This window comes from Tachysurus vachellii, chromosome 26 (assembly GCF_030014155.1).
Source record: "Tachysurus vachellii isolate PV-2020 chromosome 26, HZAU_Pvac_v1, whole genome shotgun sequence".
Taxonomy (NCBI): Eukaryota; Metazoa; Chordata; class Actinopteri; order Siluriformes; family Bagridae; genus Tachysurus; species Tachysurus vachellii.
In genome coordinates this window covers 10,926,647-10,951,583 of record NC_083485.1, presented here as the reverse complement: position 1 = coordinate 10,951,583, position 24,937 = coordinate 10,926,647, and the positions used below count along the sequence as shown (strand labels likewise).

The following is a 24,937-nucleotide window of genomic DNA, read 5'->3' as shown; positions in this document are numbered from 1 at the left end:
GATTGACTCATAGTTGTCTTAAATCAATAGATCAATAGATTCTCCAGTTGTGTGCTATGGCTTCTGGGGGATTTTGATACTGTAAACAAACGTATTTTTCAGCAGGTTCTTTTTTTTTTTTCAAAGCTGGAACCTAATTGCAGTGTCTACTAAGCATAAGCCTTGTTTTCCTATGGTTGACCTTTGACTTGACATACATGCATGTGTATTCTGAATCTCTCTCTCTCTCTCTCTCTCTCTCTCTCTCTCTCTCTCTCTCTCTCTCTCTCTCTCTCTCTCCCACATCCCGTTTCTCACTGTTTGATGTGTGCCAAGCAGAACACATTGGACTGCATGCAGGTATTGATACTAAGCAGTTCAGTCATTATTGCCTTTCCCAAACACTCAGCTTCTTAGACATGTCTGTGATTGCATACCAGTTGGGTCTCATCCACACACAAAAAAAGCAGTTGAATTGTGAAATTGTGATCTCCCCTTTAACATAACCACCTTCTGTATTGACGATCATAGCTGAAGTCATTTATTTCAGTTTTTTTATATTTACACTACAGCGCTGTTGAACTCTCGAATCTGATTGGTCAGAAGTAACACATTACTTTTCAATAACAGCAGCTCTATAGGAAATGCACGGTTTATATTTACGCCTTTGTCGTTATACGTTATCCTTTCTATAGTAACAATAACACCAGGACTTTTCAAAGATGCGTAATAAAAAGGGATGAAAAAACATGCTGTTATTTAAAAAAGAAAAAGTTTTCATTTGAATTTTCTGTGTGGAGACATTTTAACGTTTATGGAAGGCGTCTCCTGTGTCAGCACTTTGTGGCCACAGGAAAGTCTTTTTTTTTCTTTTCTTTTTTTTTTTTTTTGGACATTTTTGGTATCAAAGTGATACCAAGTTGTTTCACAGAACATTTCTACATTTCTATGAAAGGATAAAAAAGAGAGATTTGTCATTTTTTATTTAATAAAAAAAGTAATTGCTAAATTCATTCAAATAAATCACAAAACTTGCAGTTTTTAATGGAGCATGAGGAACGAAACACTTCTGGATGTGCAGTTAGGAAAATAGAAAAATGACTGCAACAAAGTTGTGTATACAGTATATGATGCTACAAATAAGGCCTATAATGCAAAATGTTGAGAGGAAAAGCTGTGTTCTTTGTATATATGAAACATAAGCTTGGATTTATTTATTGGATTTTATTTCTGATTTTCAAATGAGTCGGTATCATACATTTTTCCTAGTTTATTTTTTTGTAAGCTAATACACATCTGAAAGCTGGATTTTTTAAACAGTGATTAGACTAGTTCCTGCTATACAATGAAATAGTTTCTATATGATGGTGACTTTTAAGTCACACGCACTTAGGTGTGATATGTTACAGGAAACTGGCTGTTTTTTTAGAACTGTGTGTAAAAGCGTGTGTGTGATGAGGCCCTGTTTGCTCAGTGTCTGCCAGGAAGCTGAACCGCAGTCCCGGAAGTGAAACTAGCTGTAGTTTCTCTCGGCCTGAGAGCAACGTGCTTGTTCTGTCCCTGCAATACAAACTCAGCAAAAAGGCAAAATGGCTGCAAACCGCTCCCTGTTTACCGCTTTGCTTTTCTGCCTCTTTTTCTCCTTGATATGTCTAAGATATCTGTTATGATGCTTTGATTTATTCACCAGCTGAGAACTTCTTTTTACCACCAACTGTTTTTAGTTCACTACTTAACAGAAATGAACACTGCCAGTTCATTATTCTCACATCCTAATAATCACCTGATATTCACTCAAAAAAAAGTTTTGAGCTTATATCATACAAGAATAATACAAAATTCCCCTAAAAAAAAAAAAAACCAAAAAAACAAACAAAAAAAAAAACAAAACAGATTTTTATGTAGCTCATTTTAATGGTCAAATTTTTTTTGTCTTGAAATACTTAAATAAGTAAATAAATTAAAAAATAATTAAAAGACAGACAGACAGATAGATAGATAGATAGATAGATAGATAGATAGATAGATAGATAGATAGATAGATAGATAGATTTTGTTTAATGCTGACTAAATAATTTTGAGTGAGCTTTTAAATTTTATTTCTATTTAATGTAAAGTAAAATGTACCTTTGTATGTTTTATTTGGCAATCAATTAATTTAATAAATATTATTTACAAATAATATTATTATATGCCAAAATATTTTTTAAAGATTTTTTTAATATTATTTGTTTGTTTATTTATTTATTTATTTATTTATTTATTTATTTATTTATTTATTATGATTTTTTTTTATCATAGATAACAATCAGTAGCACTCTGCACACACGTTTATCCTCTATGCAGGAATCTCACTATTTATCTGAGTAGATAATTCTTCCTTATCTGCTGTGTGTGTGTGCGTGTGTGTGTGTGTGTGTGTGTGTGTACACTAACAGACGAAGGTACGAGATCTGGAGCAGAAATGCCGTAATCAGGGCGAGCAGTTCAGTCTTCTTTCTCAGGAGCTGGACAAATTCCGGCTGCAGGCCTCTAAGATCGATCTGTCAGCTCCTGGACTGTTGTGCACCAGCCTCACACAACTTCCCAACGGCCTCAGTCTGCCCACGGACACCGGTAACAAGACATTAATCTAATCCACTTCACACACATCAATGCCGCTCATCGTATCACACTTCTGTACAAAGTATGTTACATATTAATATAAGACAGGATCATAAGTCTGTCTCATATTATTATGATGAAGAGTATAAATTTACAATCCCATGTTCACCATGTAGTTTTTAGTCCAAACACATGTGTGGTCGGCTGATTGGCATCTCTAAATTGTTCATAGTGTGAAAGGGTGTGAAAGAGTGTGTGTTTGATTGACTGATTAGCAGTCTTCTGAGGATGTCCCGTGCTTTGTGTCCCCTGGGACAGACTCCAGGCTCCCTGTGACTCTGTGAAGGATAAGCAGTATAGAAAATAAATGGATTTTTTTTTTTATGTAGTGAACATACTTCCAGTTTTCTGGAAGTATCTGCTTGACATTGTCCTCAGGTTTCATCTTTTCTTCTGTCTGTTCACTCATATGCATTTGATATGACTCTTGCGACTCGTCTTTTTTCCGTGCTTTGTCTCTCTTTCTCTCTCTTTCTTATCCTCTTCTCTTCTCTTTATTCTTTTGTGTCCATCGTTGGCTCTTCTACTCTCCAGGCACTAGTGCTTCATGGGATGACATCGCCTTCTGGAGTCTGGAGGGTAACGAGGCCCTGTGTGACGTCTCTGAGCAGGGTACTCAGGGTCATGTTTCTCTCATCAGGAGGCTGGAACTCCTGCATGGCTGACCCAAACTCACTGTTTTAATGACACTGAACTCACTGGCTACGTGCTTGTTAGCGTTTTCTGTTTTTGTCATCTGGCTGTGCGTTAATTAATATGATAGGTTTATTTTTGCCATGGTTCTGCTATGGTCAAGGTTTCGCTTTGTCTGTTTCTTCGTCATGTAACACTGTTTTTGGTGTCCAGCTTATAAGGCTATTTTTTTATTAGATAGCTTTTACCTCGCTTTAGGGTTGTGCATTTTCTCTTTCCATTAATACATCCCTCTGCATGTGGGAATACGTCTAGACTTACCACTGATGCTTTCCTGATCCTTTTTTTTTTTTTTTTGCTGTTCACGCTTCAACTCCCTGTTGTCGTTTTTTTTTTCCTCACATACTGTTAAGCATGTGGCTGAAAGTACATGATCATGTAATTAATGTTGATCACACTACCTATGTTCAAAATAATGCTTTGGATCCATATTTAAGAGATTAGTGACAAGACATCTGGCATAAACCAGCCAGCAATGAAAAGAGAAGTAATCTAGTGATTCTGCTGCAGAAAGATTGATATAAAAAGTAAAGTGGAACCAAGAAAAGTTTTAACTGGATGTTTCTCTGCTTGGGTGATGCAAGTAGGTAGGTAGGAAGGAAGGCAGGAAGGAAAGAAAGAAAGAAAGAAAAAGAAAATGACAAAACATTTTACTGCTAACTAGTTAATTTACAAGCATGAGGCATGACTTTTTAATGCCGTATTACTGCACCAATAAACAGACTTGCAGAAAAAGGGTTTTTTTACGGACTTGTGTCACTTGTGGTTTTATGCCTTGTTGTCAGGGACGCGGGGCTAAAAACAGACCCAAATGCAGGATAGCGTAAAATAAACAAATTTATTAACTTAAAAAACATGAAACAGGGACAAAGACATGACAACCAAAGACATGACCAGACTAGTACCCTGCAGCACGGTGAAATACACAACACAATTAACACATAAGGAACAGGTGTGCAGAGGTGGGGAGGAAGAGACAAGGGTGGGGCAGACACGTGAACACAGAACATAAACAAAAGCACGTGGCCAAAGTCCGGGCTGGATCCTGACACTTGTGGCCATGTAGTGATTGCTGGTGTTGTCACTTGTGGGCTTGTACTGTCCAGTTATTGTTGTTGTTTTGTTTATTTGTTCTGATGATGATGATGATGAGAAACTGTAGTTAGTCAAAATGTAAATACTTCTATAGCTAACACAATTTTAAAGAATGTACTAACTAACGGCGATATGACAGAATTGAGCCTTATTCATTAAGACATGTTCTGGTGAAACAGAACATATTTCTCTAGAAACAGAGACTCGATGTATTTGATGAAATGACGATAGATGGTCCTTAGATGATGATCGTACTCTCTAGACCTATGAACTTTATCACAGTCTGAGTCACACGCCCTACATAAGTGTGAGTTCAGCGATAGGTTGAAGCTATACATCTCTGACATTATTTCCATCTCACCCTCTCACATCTCTCACACACATCTGTACTCACATGCATCGCAACACACTTTCTCATACTTGTGCACAATATCTCGCTCTTGCTGTCTCTCCCACAGATGACTAGATTAACCATGTTATGTTAATCAAATTAAAATAAGCTTGTCACAGCTATTTGCTCCTTTACACGACAAGTGAAACAACTATAATTGATGCATGACATTTTCAAACGAATTTCGATTTGGTTGTATTTAAGAAGAACTGTTGAATGTAAAAGTCCAACAACATTGCTGCAGCACAACCCAATGACACTGAGGGTGGCAATAATTGTGCAACAAGCAATAATGTTTACACATTATGCCAAGTGAATATCTAATAGACGTCTACTGGATATTTAGCAAAGTGTGTGGATGGTGCTCAGTTGTCCAGTATGTAAGGAGAGTGTATAGTGTGTATAATTGTGTCCAAGAAGGCTTTAAAAAAAAATGCTGAAAATAAGATAACAGTTTCTTTTATACAGATGATGTAAATATACAAACAAATAATGAATCTGAACTAATGTGTGTAATGCATGTGTGTAGAATATAGTTATAAAATTAAATAAATAATATTTAAATAATTTAAATACTAGTTTTTTTTTTTTAATCCACTGCTTAAATAATTAAACTGCTTCTGCCACTTGGCCTAAAAAGGAAAACATTTGAAGTCGTTCAGCTTTGGTAACTCCTTCCATTTTTACACATGACACAGACACATCAGTTGTTGTAGACGTCATTCACCATTATTCTGTTTGAACTTTTTTTTCCCGCACAAAAGCATGTCTGTGGTAATCTGTGGCATCTACAGCAACATTCTACCCTTTTCTTTCCGTTCTCCTGTTCATCCCTCTTTTTCTTCTCTTTACTTTACATGTCATCTTCCTGACAGATTTGGCGTCTGTGATTCGGGCTGGTACAGCGTCATACTCAGCAGGTCTGTCGCAGAGCGAACGCTCGCCAGGCGCCAAACACCGTGAGCTGCCCAGGCTGAACCCCAAGTCAGCCTCCACCTCCAGCGCATCTCCACCCAAATCTGAAAACACGCACCTGTCGCCAAAATCAGCCGCAACCTCACGCAAAGCCAGCCCAACTCACGAGGTGAGGCAGACACCATGCGCACAGTCAGTCTTTTTCACCCTGCTTGTAGCCATGTTAGCCCTGACCTGAATGATTAAATTGCATTAACAGTTTCTCTGTTAAATGCAGTGTAACCAAGTTCCTTGTCCCGCTACCTTATTCAACCTTCACTGTATGCAAGATTTGTTGGTTCTTTCATATTGTTACACTTGTCAGATTAAGTTATTTCACATTTGGTCTGGGATTTAGGTGGACACTGCCAGTGAGGTTGAGGAACTGGACATCGACGTGTCCCCTGTTCCTTTCCCAGCCAGTCGAGGAGCTGCAAAGCTTCAGGTGTTTATTGCTCGTTACAGGTACAGTACACATCTCTCAATTCATGTTGCATAATGTGATGAACAGTGTCTTTGTGCTACTTCTTTTGTATTTGTTAGAATGCATGAAATGTACGTCAGCTATTTTGGATTGCATTGAAATGGAACCAGTTTGAACTGTATTTTAATTTTATTCTTGACATGTCATCATAAACACAAAAATACCTTTAATGAAGCTACAATCCGTATGATGGCCCAAATGATAATCCAGAGGTGGAGCTGCCCCTCACAGCAGGGGAATACATCTATGTGTACGGAGACATGGATGATGACGGCTTCTATGAAGGTGATTTCACTTTTTTTGTGATTTCTTTTATGTGAATTCATTATGGCATACTCAGACCTTCAAAGTTTTGCATTCTTTCATTTGATGAGCCATTGACATAAATCTAAATCTGAAATTTATGAAATTAGCTTGAATCCCTGCCCCATTCCCCCATCTGATGTAAGTGCCTTCCTCAAAAAAGAATCTTAGATTTATTTCTCTTGAAGTCAGCAGGCCCTCATATTATTAGATCATTAATGATTTTGACATCTATTATGATGTGCTGTAGGTGAACTGATGGACGGCCGTCGAGGCCTGGTCCCATCAAACTTTGTGGAGCGTGTCTCAGACGACGAGGCGCATGAAGCCACTGACTTTTCCCACAACTCCTTCCTGGAAAGCAGTATTCACAGCATGTCAGAGAGACCACATCCACAGCATGTACGCATAGGCCACAGCATCACAGACAGGACAGAGGTCTCAGCTACCAGTGACATGAGCAAAACTGGCACCATACCACTTGTCAATGGCTTGGACATGGATCTGGACTTGGAGGATGACACAGAGTCTCACATCGTGCCTCATCCTCATAAGTTGACTCTCATCAAACAGCTAGCTAAGAGCATAGTGTTAGGCTGGGAGGCACCTGCAGGAGGAGTGACAGTGCAGAGCTACAATGTCTATGTGGACCAGGAGCTCCGTCTCAGTGTGCCCATGGGGAGCCCAACCAAGGCTGTGTTAGAGAAGATAGATACAGGTCTTAAGACTCACCATGTGGCTGTGCAGAGTGTGACAGAGCACGGTACCTCAGACCCATTGCGTTGCTGCATGCTGGTAGGAAAGGACGTTTCCGCAGCCCCCAGTCAGCTGCGAATAGAACGCATCATGGCCACTTCAGCACGTATTTCCTGGTTGCCTAGCAACAGCAATTACACACATGCAGTCTCTTTGAATGGTGAGCTGTGTGAGTTGCTGCAGGCTGGCAGACACTCACTGCGCCTTGGTGACCTTATGCCCGGTCTGCACTACCGTGTGGAGGTGGAGGCTCAGCTGCCATCCGAGCCAAAGGAACGCAAGTGTGCTTTCACCTCTTTCACCACACTTGCTGCAGGTAATGTATGGAATAGCCAGTGGCAATGAATGTAAAATAAATAGCACATCAGTCATTAACCCTGAAACATCAACCCTCAAGGTCCTCCTGATGCTCCTCTGGATGTGCAGCTGGAACAGGGACCAACCCCAGGGATTGCTCAAATCAGCTGGCTCCCAGTCACTATAGATGCTGCTGGAACTTCCAACGGTGTCCGTGTCACCGGCTACACCATATATGCTGACAAGAAGAAGGTAACTTTTAATTTTAACTGTATATAGATAATAGAAGATGCTTAAGGGGGAAATAGGTGTGTGTACCAGTATAAGTGAAGATACAATGAGGATAGATGGCTGGATAACTAGATGGATAATAGTGTGTTAAGTGGGGATATTGTAGATGGATGATATATAATAGAAAAAGGATGGAGAGCTGTTTGGATGTATGGACGGTTGTTATGTGGAAGTATAATAGATAATGTGGGATATGTATAGGGGGATATATGGATATATTGTGTTGAAATAATAGGATGATAAATACACAGACACTTGTGTTTATGCAACAATAACAATGAAAGCTTAGCTGTGAAAGCATTTTTTAAACACAGTGTGCCAGATGCCAAAGGCTAATGGGTTTTCCAGGAATTCTCTTTCTTTTTTTATTTGCACACTTTTATCCTCTTCCTAGATGTTGGAGGTGTCCTCGCCCACAGCGGGAAGTGCTCTGATTGGTCCTTCTCAGATTGAAATGCTTCGAGCAGCCCACGAGATCACTGTACGCACCATGTCTCCTCATGGTGAGTCAGCCGACTCAACGCCTGTGAATGTGCCTGCCAAGCTGCCTGCCATCATGGCAGGGGCCTCCATGCCACCCTGCCAGTTGGTGCCAGCCCATTCCAGTGTCCTAACCACTGGTGCCACCAAGAAGGAGCCCAGTGTCTGTGCCACCTCTCTGTCTGCTGCCAAAATGTCCACAATACCACACAGCTCTATGGTAGATGCAAATCCTCCTTCTCCCATCAGGGACGTCTATGCCAACACACCCAAAGCTGCCTCCAATGATGCCCCTCTGCTTACTGCCTCATATGTAGAGGCATGGGCAAATCCAGCTGTGGCTGCGCAGGAGAGACAGCCACTTCCTGGTACCAGTGCCAATGTGCAGGTGGGTGAAAAGTGCAAAGGTGTATGTTTATTACATTTATATACTTCTTTTTTCAAATGCCTTCTCTTTCAGCAGGAAACTGTACCTGTACCAAATGTAGTGCCCACTCCTGTGCCAGCCCCAGTGTCCATGCACACAGCCACACCTCCAGCACAACCCAACTTAGCCCTTAAAACACTGGAGTCTAGCAAAGATCATGAAAGCCCTAGGCCATTACAACGCTCCATTACTTCTGTCTCTGATTTTCTGGATGACCCCTTGCCACACAAGTCATCACCCACTCCAAGTATGCCCAAAGTCATGGTACCTGGGACAGATGTGCTTGACGTGCCTGATACACATCCCCTGCGGCCACCTAACCCCTCACCTGTAGAGTCGGAGCCAGAGGGTGAAAGGGAGAACACTCGTTTGGTATCCATTGAAGAGTTCCTGCGGCCTGAACCTGTGCCCAGAACTAAGGTTTGTCGGCTATACAGGAACAGCAAAGCTTTACCTGTACATGCAGTTCTGCACTGCTTAGTCGGTACGCTGGTTAAAAATTAACAGCCTTAATTAACAGTTGCAGCTATCATTGACATGTTAAAACCAAGAAATGCAATACTGCACAAAAGAATACTATTTTATATGAAAAATAACTTTAAACACTACATTTTGTGTTAAAACTAATTTTATACTTTACAAAAAATTAAACCACATAAATTTCCTTTTGAATGTGGTTCTTCTCAAGCTCTTTTTCACGTGTTGTTTTAGGTAGTTTTTCCCTTGCCATTGTCACATACTGTATTTCATCTAAATTTACTAAAGCTACTGTGTATTTGATGAACGTCTAATGAAATTGACTTAATGAATGTTATTTATTGGGTTGGTGCAGGTGTATGCAGGAGGTCTGATGGACCCTCCTCCTGACTATCATGTGGAGAGCAGCCGTTCAGACCTATCCGATATCCTGGAGGAGGAGGAGGAAGATTTGTACTCCGAGACTGCCGCTGACGCAACACCCAAGACTTACAACTCGGGACCTGCAGGCAGAGTGAGCAAAAATACATACATACAAACATTATAATGATGGTAAATTTTCAGTCATTCTTTCAGATGTGAGTAGTAATCTGCAGTTATTTAGCCTTTACTGTGATGTTCTTTGTATTCTTTCCCTTTTGCTGCTCTAATTGTCTCCTCTGCTTTCTTTTTGTCTATATTTTCTCTCTGAAATTCTCCAATGTCAACTTTTCCTACTTATGTTTTTGTGTGTGGCCTGTACACTCAAACACTCTTCACTTAATGAACTGCTACATCCCCGATTGTTTATACTGTGCATCTGCGCCTCAGCCAGAGGGGTGGGAGGCTGACAGTGATGAGGAAGTCTTGGAGAACATCCTGAAACTCCATCCACAGGTGTTTGCTAATAAACAGCTGTTCAGTATCCCTGAGGTGACTGAGGAAGAGGACAATAGCGAATCAGAGCCTCACTGCAGGCAGTCTCCAACCACAGGGCACTTTCTCTGCCAGCCTGTCTCTGAAAAGTGTCAGTCATGTGGGGACAAAACAAAAACAGCAAGGAACAGAGGGACCACAAAGGGCCGGCCTCAACCTGGAAAGAGTTCCATCAACACGGTGGACACCACCAACTACGAAGATGATGAAGAGGTGGACCTTGATTCAGACAGTAGCCTATATGTTGGTCCCTGCAGTAGGGAGGTGACACCGCGGCGTGCTTACTTGGCACACAAAGAACGTGACAGACTGCGCAGAGAAGCCCTACTTCGCAGCCACATGACCTCCCACCTTGCCACCTCAGGTGTGAAAGGACAAGGGCCGTACATGCTCAGCAGGACAGTTTGCCACGTCAAGACCCCTGCTGTGGAGATAGATGTGGAGTACGGGACAGATAATGATGATGAGGCATCACAATTAGACCCTGAGGAGGTTGTGGTGGAGCAGATGAGCTCGGAATGGTGGGTGGAGGGTGGAAACCATGATTACCACCACACCTCATCTTCCAGACAGACCAAAAAGGATACACTTACCACCATGGAATCTGGTCACCATCAATGGGTGTGTTGCATCATTAGTTCTGCAACTGTAACTCCCCTTGGGATTAACCCTGCTTAATGGAGATGGCTGAAACCTTTTGCACCCCAAAGTGATGGCAAACCCACATCCTTATGACCAGATGCCAACTATTTTAAGTAGATTTAATTAGCATCCTTGGCTTCCTTATATTGTTACTCTCACTCTATCAGTGCAGATATCACACGTTACATCATGGATCATTCTATGCAAAAGGTTTAGGCCTGCACCTTTTCATCTGTCTTATCCCATAGTCATCCATGTCTGTAGCGCTGATCCCTATGTCCCTGTCCTGTGTCCTGTGAAGGAAAAAATGCCATATAGTGAGACATCCACTGTTCGGACCCCTATATATGGTTTACTTCCTTGTGTCCTCTTGTTCTCCGTTGGAAACTTGACAAGAAACTTCATGTCTTTCAAAGCCTCAGATATTGAGTCTTGTTGAGGTTGTTTGTAAACCTGATGGAAGCATTGCTATCCTTTCACCCCTTCTGTAGGCTGTGCCTGCATGTGTCTGTAGGCAAAACAACCCTAACTGCTGCTTTTGTTGTGCTTGAAACTGTGAGGCAGCCTGCCATCACTGTGTATGCATAGGCACTAGTGTGAAAACGTGTGTCCTTGTACTTCAGCATGCATGTAATATCTGCAAGAGTATGTAGTTGTACTGTGTGAAGTACTAATCATATGTCCATGTGTGTGGCTTGCTTCAGGAGGCTGAAGGTCTAGCAGATTCAAGAACAGCTTGGTGCGGCCCCAAAGACATCAGTCCAAAATTAAATAGATCGGAGACCAGATTACCTAGAGGTAGTATGCTCACAACTCTTCTTATTTATGGATTCTACCCTAAATAAACTCCTCTGTCCTTTGAGATGAAGTCTTCCTTTTTAACATATTTGCTTTCTGTATATAAATGTCCTAATTAGTAAAGGCGGGGGGGCACGGTGGCTTAGTGGTTAGCACGTTCGCCTCACACCTCCAGGGTTGGGGGTTCGATTCCCGCCTCTGCCTTGTGTGTGTGTGGAGTTTGCATGTTCTCCCAGAGTACTCGGAGGTTTCCCCCTCCCCCGGTCCAAAGACATGCATGGTAGGTTGATTGGCATCTCTGGAAAATTGTCCGTAATGTGTGATTGCGTGAGTGAATGAGAGTGTGTGTGTGTGTGTGTGCCCTGCGATGAGTTGGCACTCCGTCCAGGGTGTATCCTGACTTGATGCCCGATGACGCCTGAGATAGGCACAGGCTCCCCGTGAACCGAGGAAAATGAGTGAGAGAGTGAGTGGATGACATCAAAACCTTTAACTCTGAATATAGCTTTTTTGTAAGTAATTAATTGTAACTATAACAAAGGCTTGTGATAAACCAGGAATTTGAAAGACCTAATTCAATTGACTTAATTTGAAATATTAACACATCCTGCTACATATTTTCCGGTGGTTGCAGTTTTTAATGATGCAAAGCTTGAAGAATTCAGATAATGTCTAAGCTTTTTAGTAAGTTAGTGCAAAGTATAAAGAATAAAACAGTTTTAGGTTATATGCACATTTATAGGTTTTGCTTCTCACATCTACTCCTCCCTGAGTAGAGGTGATCATCTTTTCCCTCTTAACTTCTTGATAACTGTAGAGCGGCTTAAAATGGCATGTTATGACAAGTAACCCAGATTAGCCTTCCATGAAACCACTCTTGAGTAACTCTCATAGTTTGCATCACCCCCCTCCTTCTCTGCCGCATTGTCTTTCTTTTTTTCACTATTGCAATCACTCTGACACTATCACAGGCTTAATCATTTTCATTTCTTCAGTATTGCTCTGCTAGTACTGTACTTGCTCACACACTTGCATGCAGGCAGTTCAAAGGTTCAAACAACGTAGGTGTTAATTATACTTACACTTTAATATTTGTTTTACTTGGTAAGCAATGGGTGTATTTGACCAACTGTCATGAAAATGCACTAAAATTCTCTACGATAAACAATTAATAAGCTCAGATAAAATAAAAGATGGAAAATGAAAGAGTGGCATTTGACATTATGTACATAAGTGTAATATCATGTTAGTGTGCACCTCAGAACTGTGGGGAAGTCAACACACATACACACAACTATTTTTTTTATAATCTTTTTTATTAAAAATGATTCATGAATTTATATTGTTCACCCTCATTCTTCCTTGTCTTTGGACTTTTGCCTCACACACAGCTGTGTCTCAGCAGCGCCTGACACCGTTACTGAGCATCTATTTAGAGTTCACAATGCTCATACACATGTTGTGTGAGGGAAGTGAAAGTGTCCTGTCCTCTGAGCCCTAGCCATGATCCCATGTAATGAGAAGCAGCCCACCTCAATGCAAACCGATAACTCTAAATGAGACATTAACTGGTAACTAGCTTGTAAGTCAGACCCATTTTGAAAGCGGAAAGTAACACCTGTTAAACCAGCCAAAGATATTACATGTAGTAATGTAATATTGTCTTATATGCACGTTGTGTTACTGCAAATAGGGACATGTAGATCGACTGGATTTCTGAATTTTAATGGTTGTACAGTAGTTAATGTTTAACATCAATGATATTACAATATAAAAGATGTGCATGGCTTTATGTAGGTGTTTTATATGAAAGATTATTTGAATCACAAAATAATATTAACAATGATGATAAGAAAAATGTGTTTGTGTGTGATCAGCTGGTACCTGGAGTTCCTATTTAACCTCCTTCAATGATTTGGTGACATACATGAGCTTTTTTAAAAACTTGTAAAGATCTATTTTCCAAATGCCATGTTGACTTGCTGCATGCCACCAGAAGCTTAGGTCATCAGTACTGAGTTACTATTAATGGGTTGCTTCAGAGTAAAGTGTGTGTGTGTGTGTGTGTGTGTGTGTGTTTGTAATGATCATGAGAGCATGTTTTTCAAGCAGCTTGTGCAAGCTCAGTGGGTTTTACTGTTATTATCTGACCTAACCCCTTGACTGCATTAGTATGCGTGTAAGAAATCAACAATAACAACTTCAGTACATAGATTTAAAAGTTTGTGTGTGTGTGTGTGTGTGTGTGTGTGTGTGTATGTGTGTGTGTCCACGCAGATGCGCCAATTGGTGACAGTGAGGTACGGATTTTTGTTGCCCTGTTTCCATATGATCCATCAACAATGTCACCCAATCGCGATGCGGCAGAGGAGGAGCTTCCCTTCAGGGAGGGACAGATCATTAAGGTAGAAAAAGTTTTGTAAAGCTCTGTTGTATATTTCTGAACTTTTGGAACTTAGCACTGATTTTATTTTCTAAGTGTCTAAATTAATTTCTTTTTTCTTTCTTTCTTTTTTTTTTTTTTTATACAGCTGTTCAGTTGGCAATCAATGCTATTTCAAATACAGTTTCAATTTATTCAGAAAGAGATACAGAAATCAATTAACCAATATATGAGATAAATGGATAGTTTAGCTAGCATATCGTCGCTGTCGGGCGGAATCCTCATATCTCCAAAACCATTATTTTTCAGGAAATGAAAAAAACGCCGTACCATATCTGCAGTGCACAGGGTTTAGTCCGCGTTGCAGTGGATTGTCTTGCGCTAAATTCCTGTCCTCAGATGAGCACCAGAACTAGCGGGGGTCAAGATTTTTTTTTTTGAGCCCAGTGTTTTGAAGACATTTACCTCAGAAGACGTGTTGATTCGCAACGACTCTTATTAAGGAGAAATATGCCGCGAATCTCTCCCGAGGAGTGAGGAAGAGGTGGACAGTTGAAGTGTCCAATGGAGTTATGAGATTTGCGCTCAAGCTATTTTCAAGACTTTAGATTGGTTAATAACTTGTAAAAATAACAGACCCACGTGGGGACTGACCAATAGCATCGATATGTGAAAAAATATGAAATTGACCAAATTTGGACATACGAGGTTTCCGCCCGACAGCGACGATATGTCTAAAGCATGAATTCAGTTTAGTGTTGAGTTAAGATGAGTTCAGAATTAAGCGGTAGAGTTGGCAGGAAAATGTTTCAGTTATTTATGATTTATAAGCTGTAAAAAACACTCTACACACAAAGGAATGCCAGTCAAAAATTTCAATATGACAGTAGCTATTAAACTATAGTATTGTCCCTCTAAAGTATTTTACACATAGACTTTATTATATAATGTTATTTACTGTTTCTGCTCCTTCATGTAGGTCTACGGTGATAAGGATGCAGACGGGTTTTACAGAGGCGAGTCAGGTGGTCGTCATGGTTATGTGCCGTGTAACATGGTCTCTGAGATCCAGGTGGATGACGAGGAGACCAGAGATCAGCTGCTACAGCAGGGCTTCCTGTCCACTGAGTCCTCTATAGAGAAGATGGGTACGTTTTCCTGTCAGTTATTCTTTAATACTCAGCCAGTCAGCACCTGCTCGGGTTTTTCAGTGAGTCAGTAATGATGCAGTTTTGGAGCTGTGACGGTTTATCTGTAATCTACAACCTGGCAGATTTTTGCTAGACAAGATTTGTTGGTCTCTGTTTGTACAGTTTGAAAGGTAGCAGAACATCCTGTAAAACAGCCATCTAATAGTGCAGACCGTAGTTCCTAGCTGATTTAGTCTTTTGTAGTTTTTTACTAACAGGAAGTATTAGCTGTTAAACAAATGATGACAAATTACATCAAATCCAAATAATGCATCGCTGCTGTAGAATACAATGTTGAAAAATAAATCAAATTTTAAAGGCATTTGTAAGATGACTTGTTCACCAGAGTCTTCTTTTTTTCTGGCAATTTTTTTTTTTAGAATCCAGCATTAGCTCCTTGTAGCCCTTACCCTTTTCCATTATGTAAGCAAAGCTGAGGTTTTGATTGCATGACGTGTCCAACATTTCACAGTGGCAAAGAATAGTGCATAAGTATGAGATTTGCGATGCACCTTTGGTTTATTATACATTTGTTTGAATGATTTTGAATTGAGTTTGCACTGCATTTGAACACTTTAGTTCACAATGAATTATTTTGTCCACAAATATTAGATTGTATATAAAGTATAATAGAAAATCATACCATGCACCAGTTTTTTAAGAGATGGGGTTTGTAGGAATTGAGACATGTAAAATTTTCATATTCTGTTTCTTGTAGGATTTGAAAGAATAACCTCTTAATCCAAAGCTACAGTTGAAGATATTCATTTTACTAACTTTAAAAATTAACATTAAGCTATCCAGTCACCAGGGACCTAAAGATAACACCCCAGAGAGTGTGGATGTGATGTCTGATGTTTAAGGTCTATTTCTGCACCTTGTTATAGCTTTGTAACTGTGTGTGAATTTCTTTCTGAAACTTTCATTGATCACTTTTCCTTCTCATTCACCATAGTGCAAAAGAAGTGCCAAAAAAAAAAAGCTTCTATTTTTTGGTTGTTATTGTTGTTGTTGATGATGTTGTTGCTGTTTTGTTATCATGGTAGTGTTTCAACCATGTCCCTGGAAAAGGAGCCATGCCAAATCTACAGCAGCTGAGATCCCAATTCCCAGAATGCTCTTTGGCAGCAATGAGTTAACTCTTTCCAGCTCTCAGTAGCCACCCTGGCTGATGCAGTCGGCGTCATCACACAACTTTTGTTGTTGTTGTTGTTGTTGTTGTTGTTGTTGTTTTTCCTGCTTTATATCATTCTTGGTTTCTGTCTACTTGTTGTCTGGTTTCATTTTCAAATCGCATTCTCCTGTTTGACCTCCATCAAGGCACGCGCTCACTCGCTCAGCTTCCGCACCGTCCGGCTCCACCACCCAAACCTAGACGCTCCAAGAAAGGTGTGTCTCCATGTCTCTTCGCTGTCCCCCTGTCCATCTTCTACCAACCATCTAATCTGTATATAAGCAAAATATAAGAAGTGTAACCAAAGGGGAATTCTCAGATATGGTTTAGAAATGGTTTATGGTTTTCACAAAAAATCCATTTATTATATAATTGCATGCCTTCAAGTAAGGAATAAAACAATAATATAGGGAACGGTCACAGGGTTGCACAGTGCAGCCCAATGTAAAGAAGAGCCACTATTTAGCTGCTACGGAATGTTTTATTCCTCATATACCACAGCAAATTGTCAAGAATTCCAATTTTTTTATTCATTAAGAATGACATAATTTTTATCCACTTATAGTTACTGTATGTTATTGTTGTGCAATTTCTGAGAAACAAGTTACTTTCTGTTATCACTTATGTTGCGTTACAGCAGGTAGAAACAGTTGTTGCCTCAACAGCATCTGTTTTTCCTCTTGAAGATAAGAAGACAACAAAGCAGCTTGTCTTGTTATAGAAAAAAAAACCAAAAAAACAGAAAGTCCTCCATCCTGAAGAATTCCCCATACTAGAAAAGTTTGATTGTTATATATTTCTGATAGTGGAGACTCCTTCAAATGCACCAGAAAGAAGAAATTTTTAATCCATTTTTTTATTGATGTGCTACATACAGCATAAACTTACTTGTTATTATAAAATGATCATATTAGTATAATCTAGGACCTGGTCTTGTAGTCTGAGCTAATATCAGACCTTCATGAGAATTAGTCACCTCCTTCTGACCAGTCAGAATCAAGAATGAACAGCCCTCTGGTATAATTAGGAAAAAAGTATAAAGCCAGTGGAACGGTGGCTTAGTGGTTAGCACGTTTGTGGTAGCACGAGGTAGTTCGGATAAGCGGTAGAAGATAAATGAATGAATAAAGCCAGTTTCTGTCAGGAAAGATGAAACCAATGAAGAATTATTAACATCTTTCAGTAAAATAGGCAATAAGTTTGTATAAAATGTTTCATTCAAACACTTTTGAAAGTGTTATATTTTCTTGATCAAATCATTCCCATAAGAACCTTTTTAAATGAAAATTGAAAATAATATTTCAAATCAATGCAAACAAAGCAAAAAAAAAAAATGCTTTGCGTTTCCAGGCAATTGCTTTTGACCATTTCCTGTTGCTGGCCGTTTGTCATCTATCCATTTACATTAGGAAAAATCCATGATTCTGCTACAATTACTGGTAATTGGGGTGCCAATAATTTGGTAACATTTTCCAGAGTAACTGCACTGGAAAATGTTTGATATGTTCATTCAGGTTGTCTTATTTTGCAATAATTCTGCATTCTAAGAATTATGTTTTCTATTTTGCTGTTATCTCATTTCATAACCATGTTTGATAACAGAATCCTTCATATCTCTGTTTTAGTGCTGCATGTGTCATTGTGTGTGTGTGTGTGTGTGTGTGTGTGTGTGTGTGTGTGTGTGTGTGTGTGTAAGCGCGCTCCTGGTGCTTTACTAATCATTTTTAACCATTTTAGTTCCGTTAAAGGTGGATTTGCTCACCCTGTGTCTTAACCCACACTTTACTTGAGTTAAGATCATAAAGTCTCCAACTCTAATGCTCTATTTCTTCCTCTTCCTCTGTGGAATCTGCAGGAGTTTTAGATGACAGTTCCAACACTAATTCCTCCAATGAAGGTGTGCAGTTGCTCTCTCAGTCTGTTTCCAGGTTTTTCTTTTTGTCCTTTTTCAACAGCATGGGAGAGAAAAATGAATCAGACTTTTGAAGTGTTTGTTAAACCATCTGGCTGCATGATCTTTATGTGTCTGTATACAGTATGTGCATGTTGTTTATCTTTTTTTTGTCTGTTCATCTTTCTGTTTCAACATTACTGACTTCAACTTTGCATGGCGTTGACTAAATAAATACATTGAGTGCAGACGAACTGGCATGCAACCCATTTTAATCATTATTATCATCATCGTCATCATCATCATTATCCAGTTATCAATTTATAAATTAAAAAAAAAAAAATTCTCAGTTCCACTTCTGAGGACAGTGCGCTATGATGTTTTGCTGCATTTTTATCTCTTTCCGTTCCCAAATTGGTAATGATGCATCATATATTGTAATATAATTCCCAATATGCAAATTCAGCCCATGCAATACTGGTTTGCAAAGACGTGGGTGGAGTCTGAAAGAAGGACGTGGCACTGATTTGCATATTCATATCATCTTGTTTTGGATTTACTGTTTAGTGTGAAAATCAAGCCATGGTTCTAATCTTTTGTTTTTTTCCACAATTATTTTAGATTTGACTAATAAATTGCTGCTTTCTCTTTACAAACTCTTTTGAAATATTTTCTGAAGCTGGAACTGAGATTTTTTGTCTGTTTTTGTAACTTTAACGCTTTTACCCAGTTGTGACATTCATAAAAAATTCTGTGCTGCATGTATTTGTTTTAATTTGTTTTCCATCCTATTGGCTGTCTGTTTGCTTCCAGTCCCTGTTTATCACGTCAGTTTATATCAAAAGTGTGAATTACTATGGCACATATGGGATCCTTGTGTGTGTCAACACACTTGGCCAATATATATATTGATTCATGGTTCCATTGCTGCTATTTGATTGACAGATAATGCACGACACTCTACCGTTGCCATGGGAAACCCTGTACCTCGCAGGATGGTGGCAATCTTTGATTACGACCCAAGAGAAAGCTCTCCAAATGCTGACATTGAGGTGACTTTACACCATACTCACACACTCATTCTTTACTTACACACAGATTCATTTATCAGTCATTTAGTTAGTTGTGTGTAAACATTTCGTAGGCTACATCGGGCAAAATTTTTCTTTATGATTTTTCTCACATGTGCACTACAGCTGATTTGCATTCATGCACAGGATTCCTTAAAAAAAAAAAAAACAACACTCACAAAACGCTGAAAGCACAAAACACTGAGAAAAAGATTTTCTCAGAGGCAGAAGTGGAAGTTAGTTTGAGTCATGTCTACACCAAACATGTCACACAGTGCTATGTTTAATTGTTTTAAGTGATTCTCTATAAGGGGGGGACACGGTGGCTTAGTGGTTAGCACGGGTTCAATTCCCGCCTCCACCTTGTGTGTGTGGAGTTTGCATGTTCTCCCTGTGCCTCGGGGGTTTCCTCCGGGTACTCTAATTTCCTCCCCCGGTCCAAAGACATGCATGGTAGGTTGACTGGCATCTCTGGAAAATTGTCCGTAGTGTGTGAGTGCGTGAGTGAATGAGAGAGTGTGTGTGTGTGTGCCCTGTGATGGGTTGGCACTCCGTCCAGGGTGTATCCTGCCTTGATGCCCGATGACGCCTGAGATAGGCACAGGCTCCCCGTGACCCGAGGTAGTTCGGATAAGCGGTAGAAGATGAAGATTCTCTATAAGCCTGAAGTCTTTCACACCAACATGCTCTCACGCACCAGTGTGCCCTAATGCAGTGTTGCAAAACAGGATATCATGTGTCATAAGGAAACCCTATGTGTTGGAAAAAAGATGATGGCACGCAGCACAGTAGGGAATATACTGTATGCCAGATCTGTCAATTATTATTATTGCCAATAATAAGAAATTTAAGCACAGACAAAACTTAAATATGGATAAAAAACAAGAAGATTATTTTATCAGTCAAATTACTGCTGCTGCGCATCATTAATAGAAGATACTGTGGCATACAGAACAGATTTATTAAGCCAGCTTTCATCCACCATACCATTAAAAATGCGTAATTAAAAAAATGCGTAATTAAAAAAATGCGTAATTAAAAAAATTTAGAATTTAAATAAATAACCTATTTAAACAGATCATCCGATGTTTATACTAATGAATGTGCTAAAACGTCAGTGTCTAGTTTGCTAAATGAGTCTCATTTGTGTTAGCTTTCACATAGATTCATGATACATGCTCCTTCTCACCTCATGTCTTTCCACAGGCTGAGCTGACTTTTAACGCTGGAGACATCATCTATGTGTTTGGAGACATGGATGATGACGGCTTCTTTTACGTGAGTACTCGACTACGGAATGGATTGAACCAATATCTTTGATTCACGCAGCCTTTAGGAGCAGGCTGGTTTTTTTTTTTTAGATGAGTAAAGGCTGTGATCTTAAAGGTTATTTTGGTAACTACTTCTCTTTTTCTCTCTGAATTGAAGTACACTATACAGAGCCCATTCTCGTGAAATGGTTTGACTTCTGATTAACTGATTCTTATAGATTATTGGGTGGGGGTATGTGTCAAAGAAGTTCCATAATTATCATGTCTGATTTTAGAGGATGACGTAGTAACCGATAATGGTTAAGTTGTGTGCTAAGACAGTGAGCTAGATAATGGTCAGGGTTGGGTAATTATTTTTAACAGGTTTGACTGGTGATAAATACATGGCTGAGAAGATAGAAATGCAAATAGGCTGTTATCAGCTGCTTTACTACAGTAGTTTTAGCCATATTCATGTATTCTGGCATTTGAATTGGGTTAAAATATGTAGATTTATTTTTACTTATTATTATTTCTATACATTATATTTTATTACATATTTAGGCGTATTGGTCATTTCAAAACCCTATAAGATTGACTTTCTGAATATTCTGACAGGATTTGTTCTTCTTGTCACTTTAGGGGGATTTAAATGGACAGAAAGGTCTGGTACCTTCCAATTTCCTTCAGGCCTTTCCTGAGAACAGAGATAAGACAGCAGAACCAGATCACACTAGAGCCAACATCCAGAGAGACTCACAGGTAGAAGTGTGTGTGTGTGTGTGTGTGTGTGTGTGTGTGTGTGTGTGTGTGTGTGTGTGTGTGTGTACAGTATGTGACTGCATGCATGTGCAAATGTGACTGTCAGGTCACCCAGTAGTACATGATCAACTGTTGTGCATGAAGTTCTCCTTTTTATACCATCTTAACAGTTATTTACAGCTTGGTATACACATCACATTTTGTCTGATCTGCCTGTTTTTATATGTGCATGTGCATGGCTTAGTTTTCTTACTTTGTGTGTGTGTGTGTGTGTGTGTCTGTGCATTTATTCCTGCATTTTGGCTTGCAGAGGCACAGGCGAGGTGTGCACTTTAAACAGTAAGTCTCATGCTGACCCCCATCTTTTTTTCCCTTTTGGTAAACACTCAATTGTTCCATATATCTCACATCCTTGTGCTCCTTCCCTACCTAAAGCCTCTAAACACCACTGTGGTAACTTCCATAACGTGCATGCTTTCACCTTGGCCCAGAGTAACCTGAGATACAAAACCTGCTTCAGAGTTGTCTTCTTAAATGTGTGCAAACACATCTTCAGCATTATTCCACAAGTCCAGTGCCTTTGTATTGTAGACATTTCAGTCATCTGGCTCATTAAAAATCCCTCACAGACACTTCCATCTTTTTGCCTAAAAGGTGAGTCATGCTGTGTCTGTAGAGCAGACGGAGCCTCTAACATCAAGCCCCCCAGACAAGACCCAGACTGAGCCCACTTCTCAACCTGATCTGTACCGGAACCTCCTTCCAGACCAGCAGCCGGTACACCACCCGGGTCCAGCTCCATGCTCAGGCCATACTCCTCCTGTCCTTCCTGCCCCAGAAGATCATGCTGTCCCTGACACCTCTTCACTTGGCAAAAAGAAAAAAGGATTCTTCTCTAAAGGGAAGAAGCTCTTTAAGAAGCTGGGCTCCAGCAAGAAGGAATAAAAGCTAAAGACTGTTACTTTGACTAATTTGCTGATTGCACTTTCTCCATCTCGATGTGAATTCATTTGCATGTGTTTGTGATTTCATGGATAGATGTAGGATATGACACAAATGTCAATCTCTGTGACTGATTGATGCTTGTTTTTTTTTCTTTCTGATTTGTCTCCATTTGCCACCTTGATAATGGCGTGTTCTTGCTGTGCTTCAATCAGTATAGATAAAAAAAAAACATTCACTTCATACTAGTAAATACAGTAAATATTCTGCAAGCTGTTACGTAACAGTGGGTGACGTCTAATTAAAAAACAACACCGAATCAACAACATTGGCTATTACGGTGAAACAAAGGATTAATATCAGTATATAACTTTACACTCTCGATTCAAGATAACACACTATGTTAGATGTGCATTGAATTAACTTGGTCAAAACGTCAGTGATTTACACTTACACTGATTTACAAGTGTGTGAATTGCATATTGTATTGCAAAATGCTGGGAGTTTAGTTTTTGGGTGCATTAAATGTTTCTAGTATGTTTAATGGCATTTCAGTGGCACCTGTAGGTAAAAAATGCCACAAATTGCAAACGCATTAAACCAGACACATGAATCGCAGTAATTATGAGACGAGTGCTCTGACATTAAACTCCGAGATGTTTATAGCCTCAGGATAGAAAGATGAACCAAACAACCTTTGAATGCATTTTATATAGCTATAAATCATGTGGTCAATATCAGAAATGACAGGGAAGAGCATTTAAATATAAACTACACTTAGAGTTTCACACTAAACACACTACAAGACCACAGGTAGTGACAAAAAAACAGATCTTTTTTGGTCCCTGACTGGAATCATCATGTTGTCATGGTAACAACATGAGATCAGATAAGATTATATCATGTGGATGTGTTGTTTTTTTATTTTGCATTTTTAGCCTTTAAGGCTGTTTCAATGCTGTTTGTATATTACATGGCAATAAGGTTCAATCCTGCTATATACAGACATGTAAACACTTTTGGTGTCATAATCTGAAAAGAATTACATCAAAACAGGAAAGAGTAGCTTTTCCTCAGCTCAGCTGCTGTGTGAACTAAATACATAAGCTCCTTCAGTGTAAAAGGACAAGCTTCAGGAGGTCTCCTCTGGTCTGTCTTTGCCTTGCTCATGGGACCCAAGTAGCACCAAAAGGTGTGTGTGCTGCATGTGTTAACTGATAAAAAAGCAGCTGTGATGACAGACAAAAAATGCTAATGTTAGTTACTATAAATTTACATGTCTAGGACCTCGAATATTGAGCTAATTTTGTAATATTGTAATGCTAATGGGCTAGAGGAACAAAAACCCTTATTACCTCAAGCTTACTTTGAAGAATGTTGTATTTTTTTTATTCATAACTAAAATTGCTACTATTTCAGAGAGTTCTTGTTTCTGTTTATGCACCGATATTTTGCATGAGGCCCAGATTGTGCTGATTTTATAATCTGACACAGATTATAAAATAGGTTTCAGACAAGATTTTGTTTTGGATCGTCTCACACAAGCATGACCTGTGATATTAAAATGATGCTGAAATCTCGCAGTATAAAACTGGCTGAACTAGCAGTTTATCAGCGTCTAGTACATGCTGCATGTTCCAAACCAGAACATCACACGCTCTTGCCAAACCTTTTGGTGCTCTTTGTGCTTCTATGGCAGAGGAGAGAGCGCAGGGGTCCAAGCACCAGATACTCTATAGACCAGAGATCCAGGCCTAGTCAAGTTCTCTCTGGTTCTTTGCTGAACCAAATAATATAATTTAATTAAATGTGACTGTACTCATCTTAAATATTAAAAAAAAAATGCAGCCATGATGGAGGCACTGCACTGTACAGTCAAATTATTTCTCTCCGTAGCCTTTAGGTAACTCTGGTTTTAGGCAAAGCAATGGTCATTAAGGTGTGCTATAATCCTAAAACTTGCTTTTCGAACCAGCTACTATAGTTCAGAAGCTTTGATCCCAGTGTTATCGCTAGTGCTATGCTATGCTATGCTCTACTAATCTGCACCCACAGCTAACTTACTAGCCTTACGAGACCTTGTTTAGTCTTACTTCGATGTTTACTTTCACTGTATTTATACTGACTGCATGCATGAAGGTGTTGCACCCAGACACGGCCTTATTTATCGATATTTAAGTATTTATAATATAACCTTGCATTTCTTTACTTCTACAATGCATTTGTAGGACTCTTTTTTTCACTGGATGCAGTGGAGGCCAAGCTGGAAGACATTAGCTGATACTTTGGTGTGTGTATGATGTACAGTGTTCAGGTCAACGGTTTGCACTTTGTGATTTTGATGTATGGTGTTTTCAAACAGTACGAGAAGCTTTAATCTCTCATCGGTTTCTCAGCATTTCTGCAAGTGTCACACGGAGAACAGGAACCTATTTTGTAAATCTGAGGTTTTGTAATCAATTTTTTGAAACCTGTAAAATAGAATCTTTTTTTCCACATTTTTTCTTTTTTTGCATGTTGAAGCAAGTTTTTGAGTGATGACAAGTAAGATCATTATTGGTCATTGAAGGGGCGATTGTCATTCAGCCTGACCTTTTTACAGAAATAAAATCTATTTTTACAGTAAAAA

At 39.5% G+C, this 24,937-nt stretch overlaps 1 protein-coding gene across 9 annotated transcripts in view; it reads left to right on the top strand.

Annotated features, from left to right (window-relative positions):
* The window catches only part of LOC132840697 (RIMS-binding protein 2-like), a 90,118-nt gene extending 65,181 nt beyond the window's left edge, over window positions 1-24,937 (top strand). For 3 of the 9 annotated variants that reach the window (XM_060862591.1, XM_060862592.1, XM_060862589.1), the window contains 19 exons: window positions 2,418-2,595; window positions 3,178-3,255; window positions 5,698-5,906; window positions 6,135-6,241; window positions 6,436-6,545; window positions 6,814-7,635; window positions 7,717-7,868; window positions 8,302-8,775; window positions 8,848-9,234; window positions 9,647-9,805; window positions 11,553-11,646; window positions 13,924-14,051; window positions 15,009-15,177; window positions 16,540-16,608; window positions 18,249-18,290; window positions 19,230-19,336; window positions 20,561-20,632; window positions 21,247-21,366; window positions 22,021-24,937. In XM_060862591.1, the coding sequence (XP_060718574.1) occupies window positions 2,418-2,595; window positions 3,178-3,255; window positions 5,698-5,906; window positions 6,135-6,241; window positions 6,436-6,545; window positions 6,814-7,635; window positions 7,717-7,868; window positions 8,302-8,775; window positions 8,848-9,234; window positions 9,647-9,805; window positions 11,553-11,646; window positions 13,924-14,051; window positions 15,009-15,177; window positions 16,540-16,608; window positions 18,249-18,290; window positions 19,230-19,336; window positions 20,561-20,632; window positions 21,247-21,366; window positions 22,021-22,311 (3,768 nt within the window). In that variant the 3' untranslated portion in view covers window positions 22,312-24,937. The remainder of the gene's footprint in view (window positions 1-2,417; window positions 2,596-3,177; window positions 3,256-5,697; window positions 5,907-6,134; window positions 6,242-6,435; window positions 6,546-6,813; window positions 7,636-7,716; window positions 7,869-8,301; window positions 8,776-8,847; window positions 9,235-9,646; window positions 9,806-11,552; window positions 11,647-13,923; window positions 14,052-15,008; window positions 15,178-16,539; window positions 16,609-18,248; window positions 18,291-19,229; window positions 19,337-20,560; window positions 20,633-21,246; window positions 21,367-22,020) is intronic. The other 6 variants (XM_060862597.1, XM_060862596.1, XM_060862590.1 and 3 more) reach the window with 5 other exon arrangements.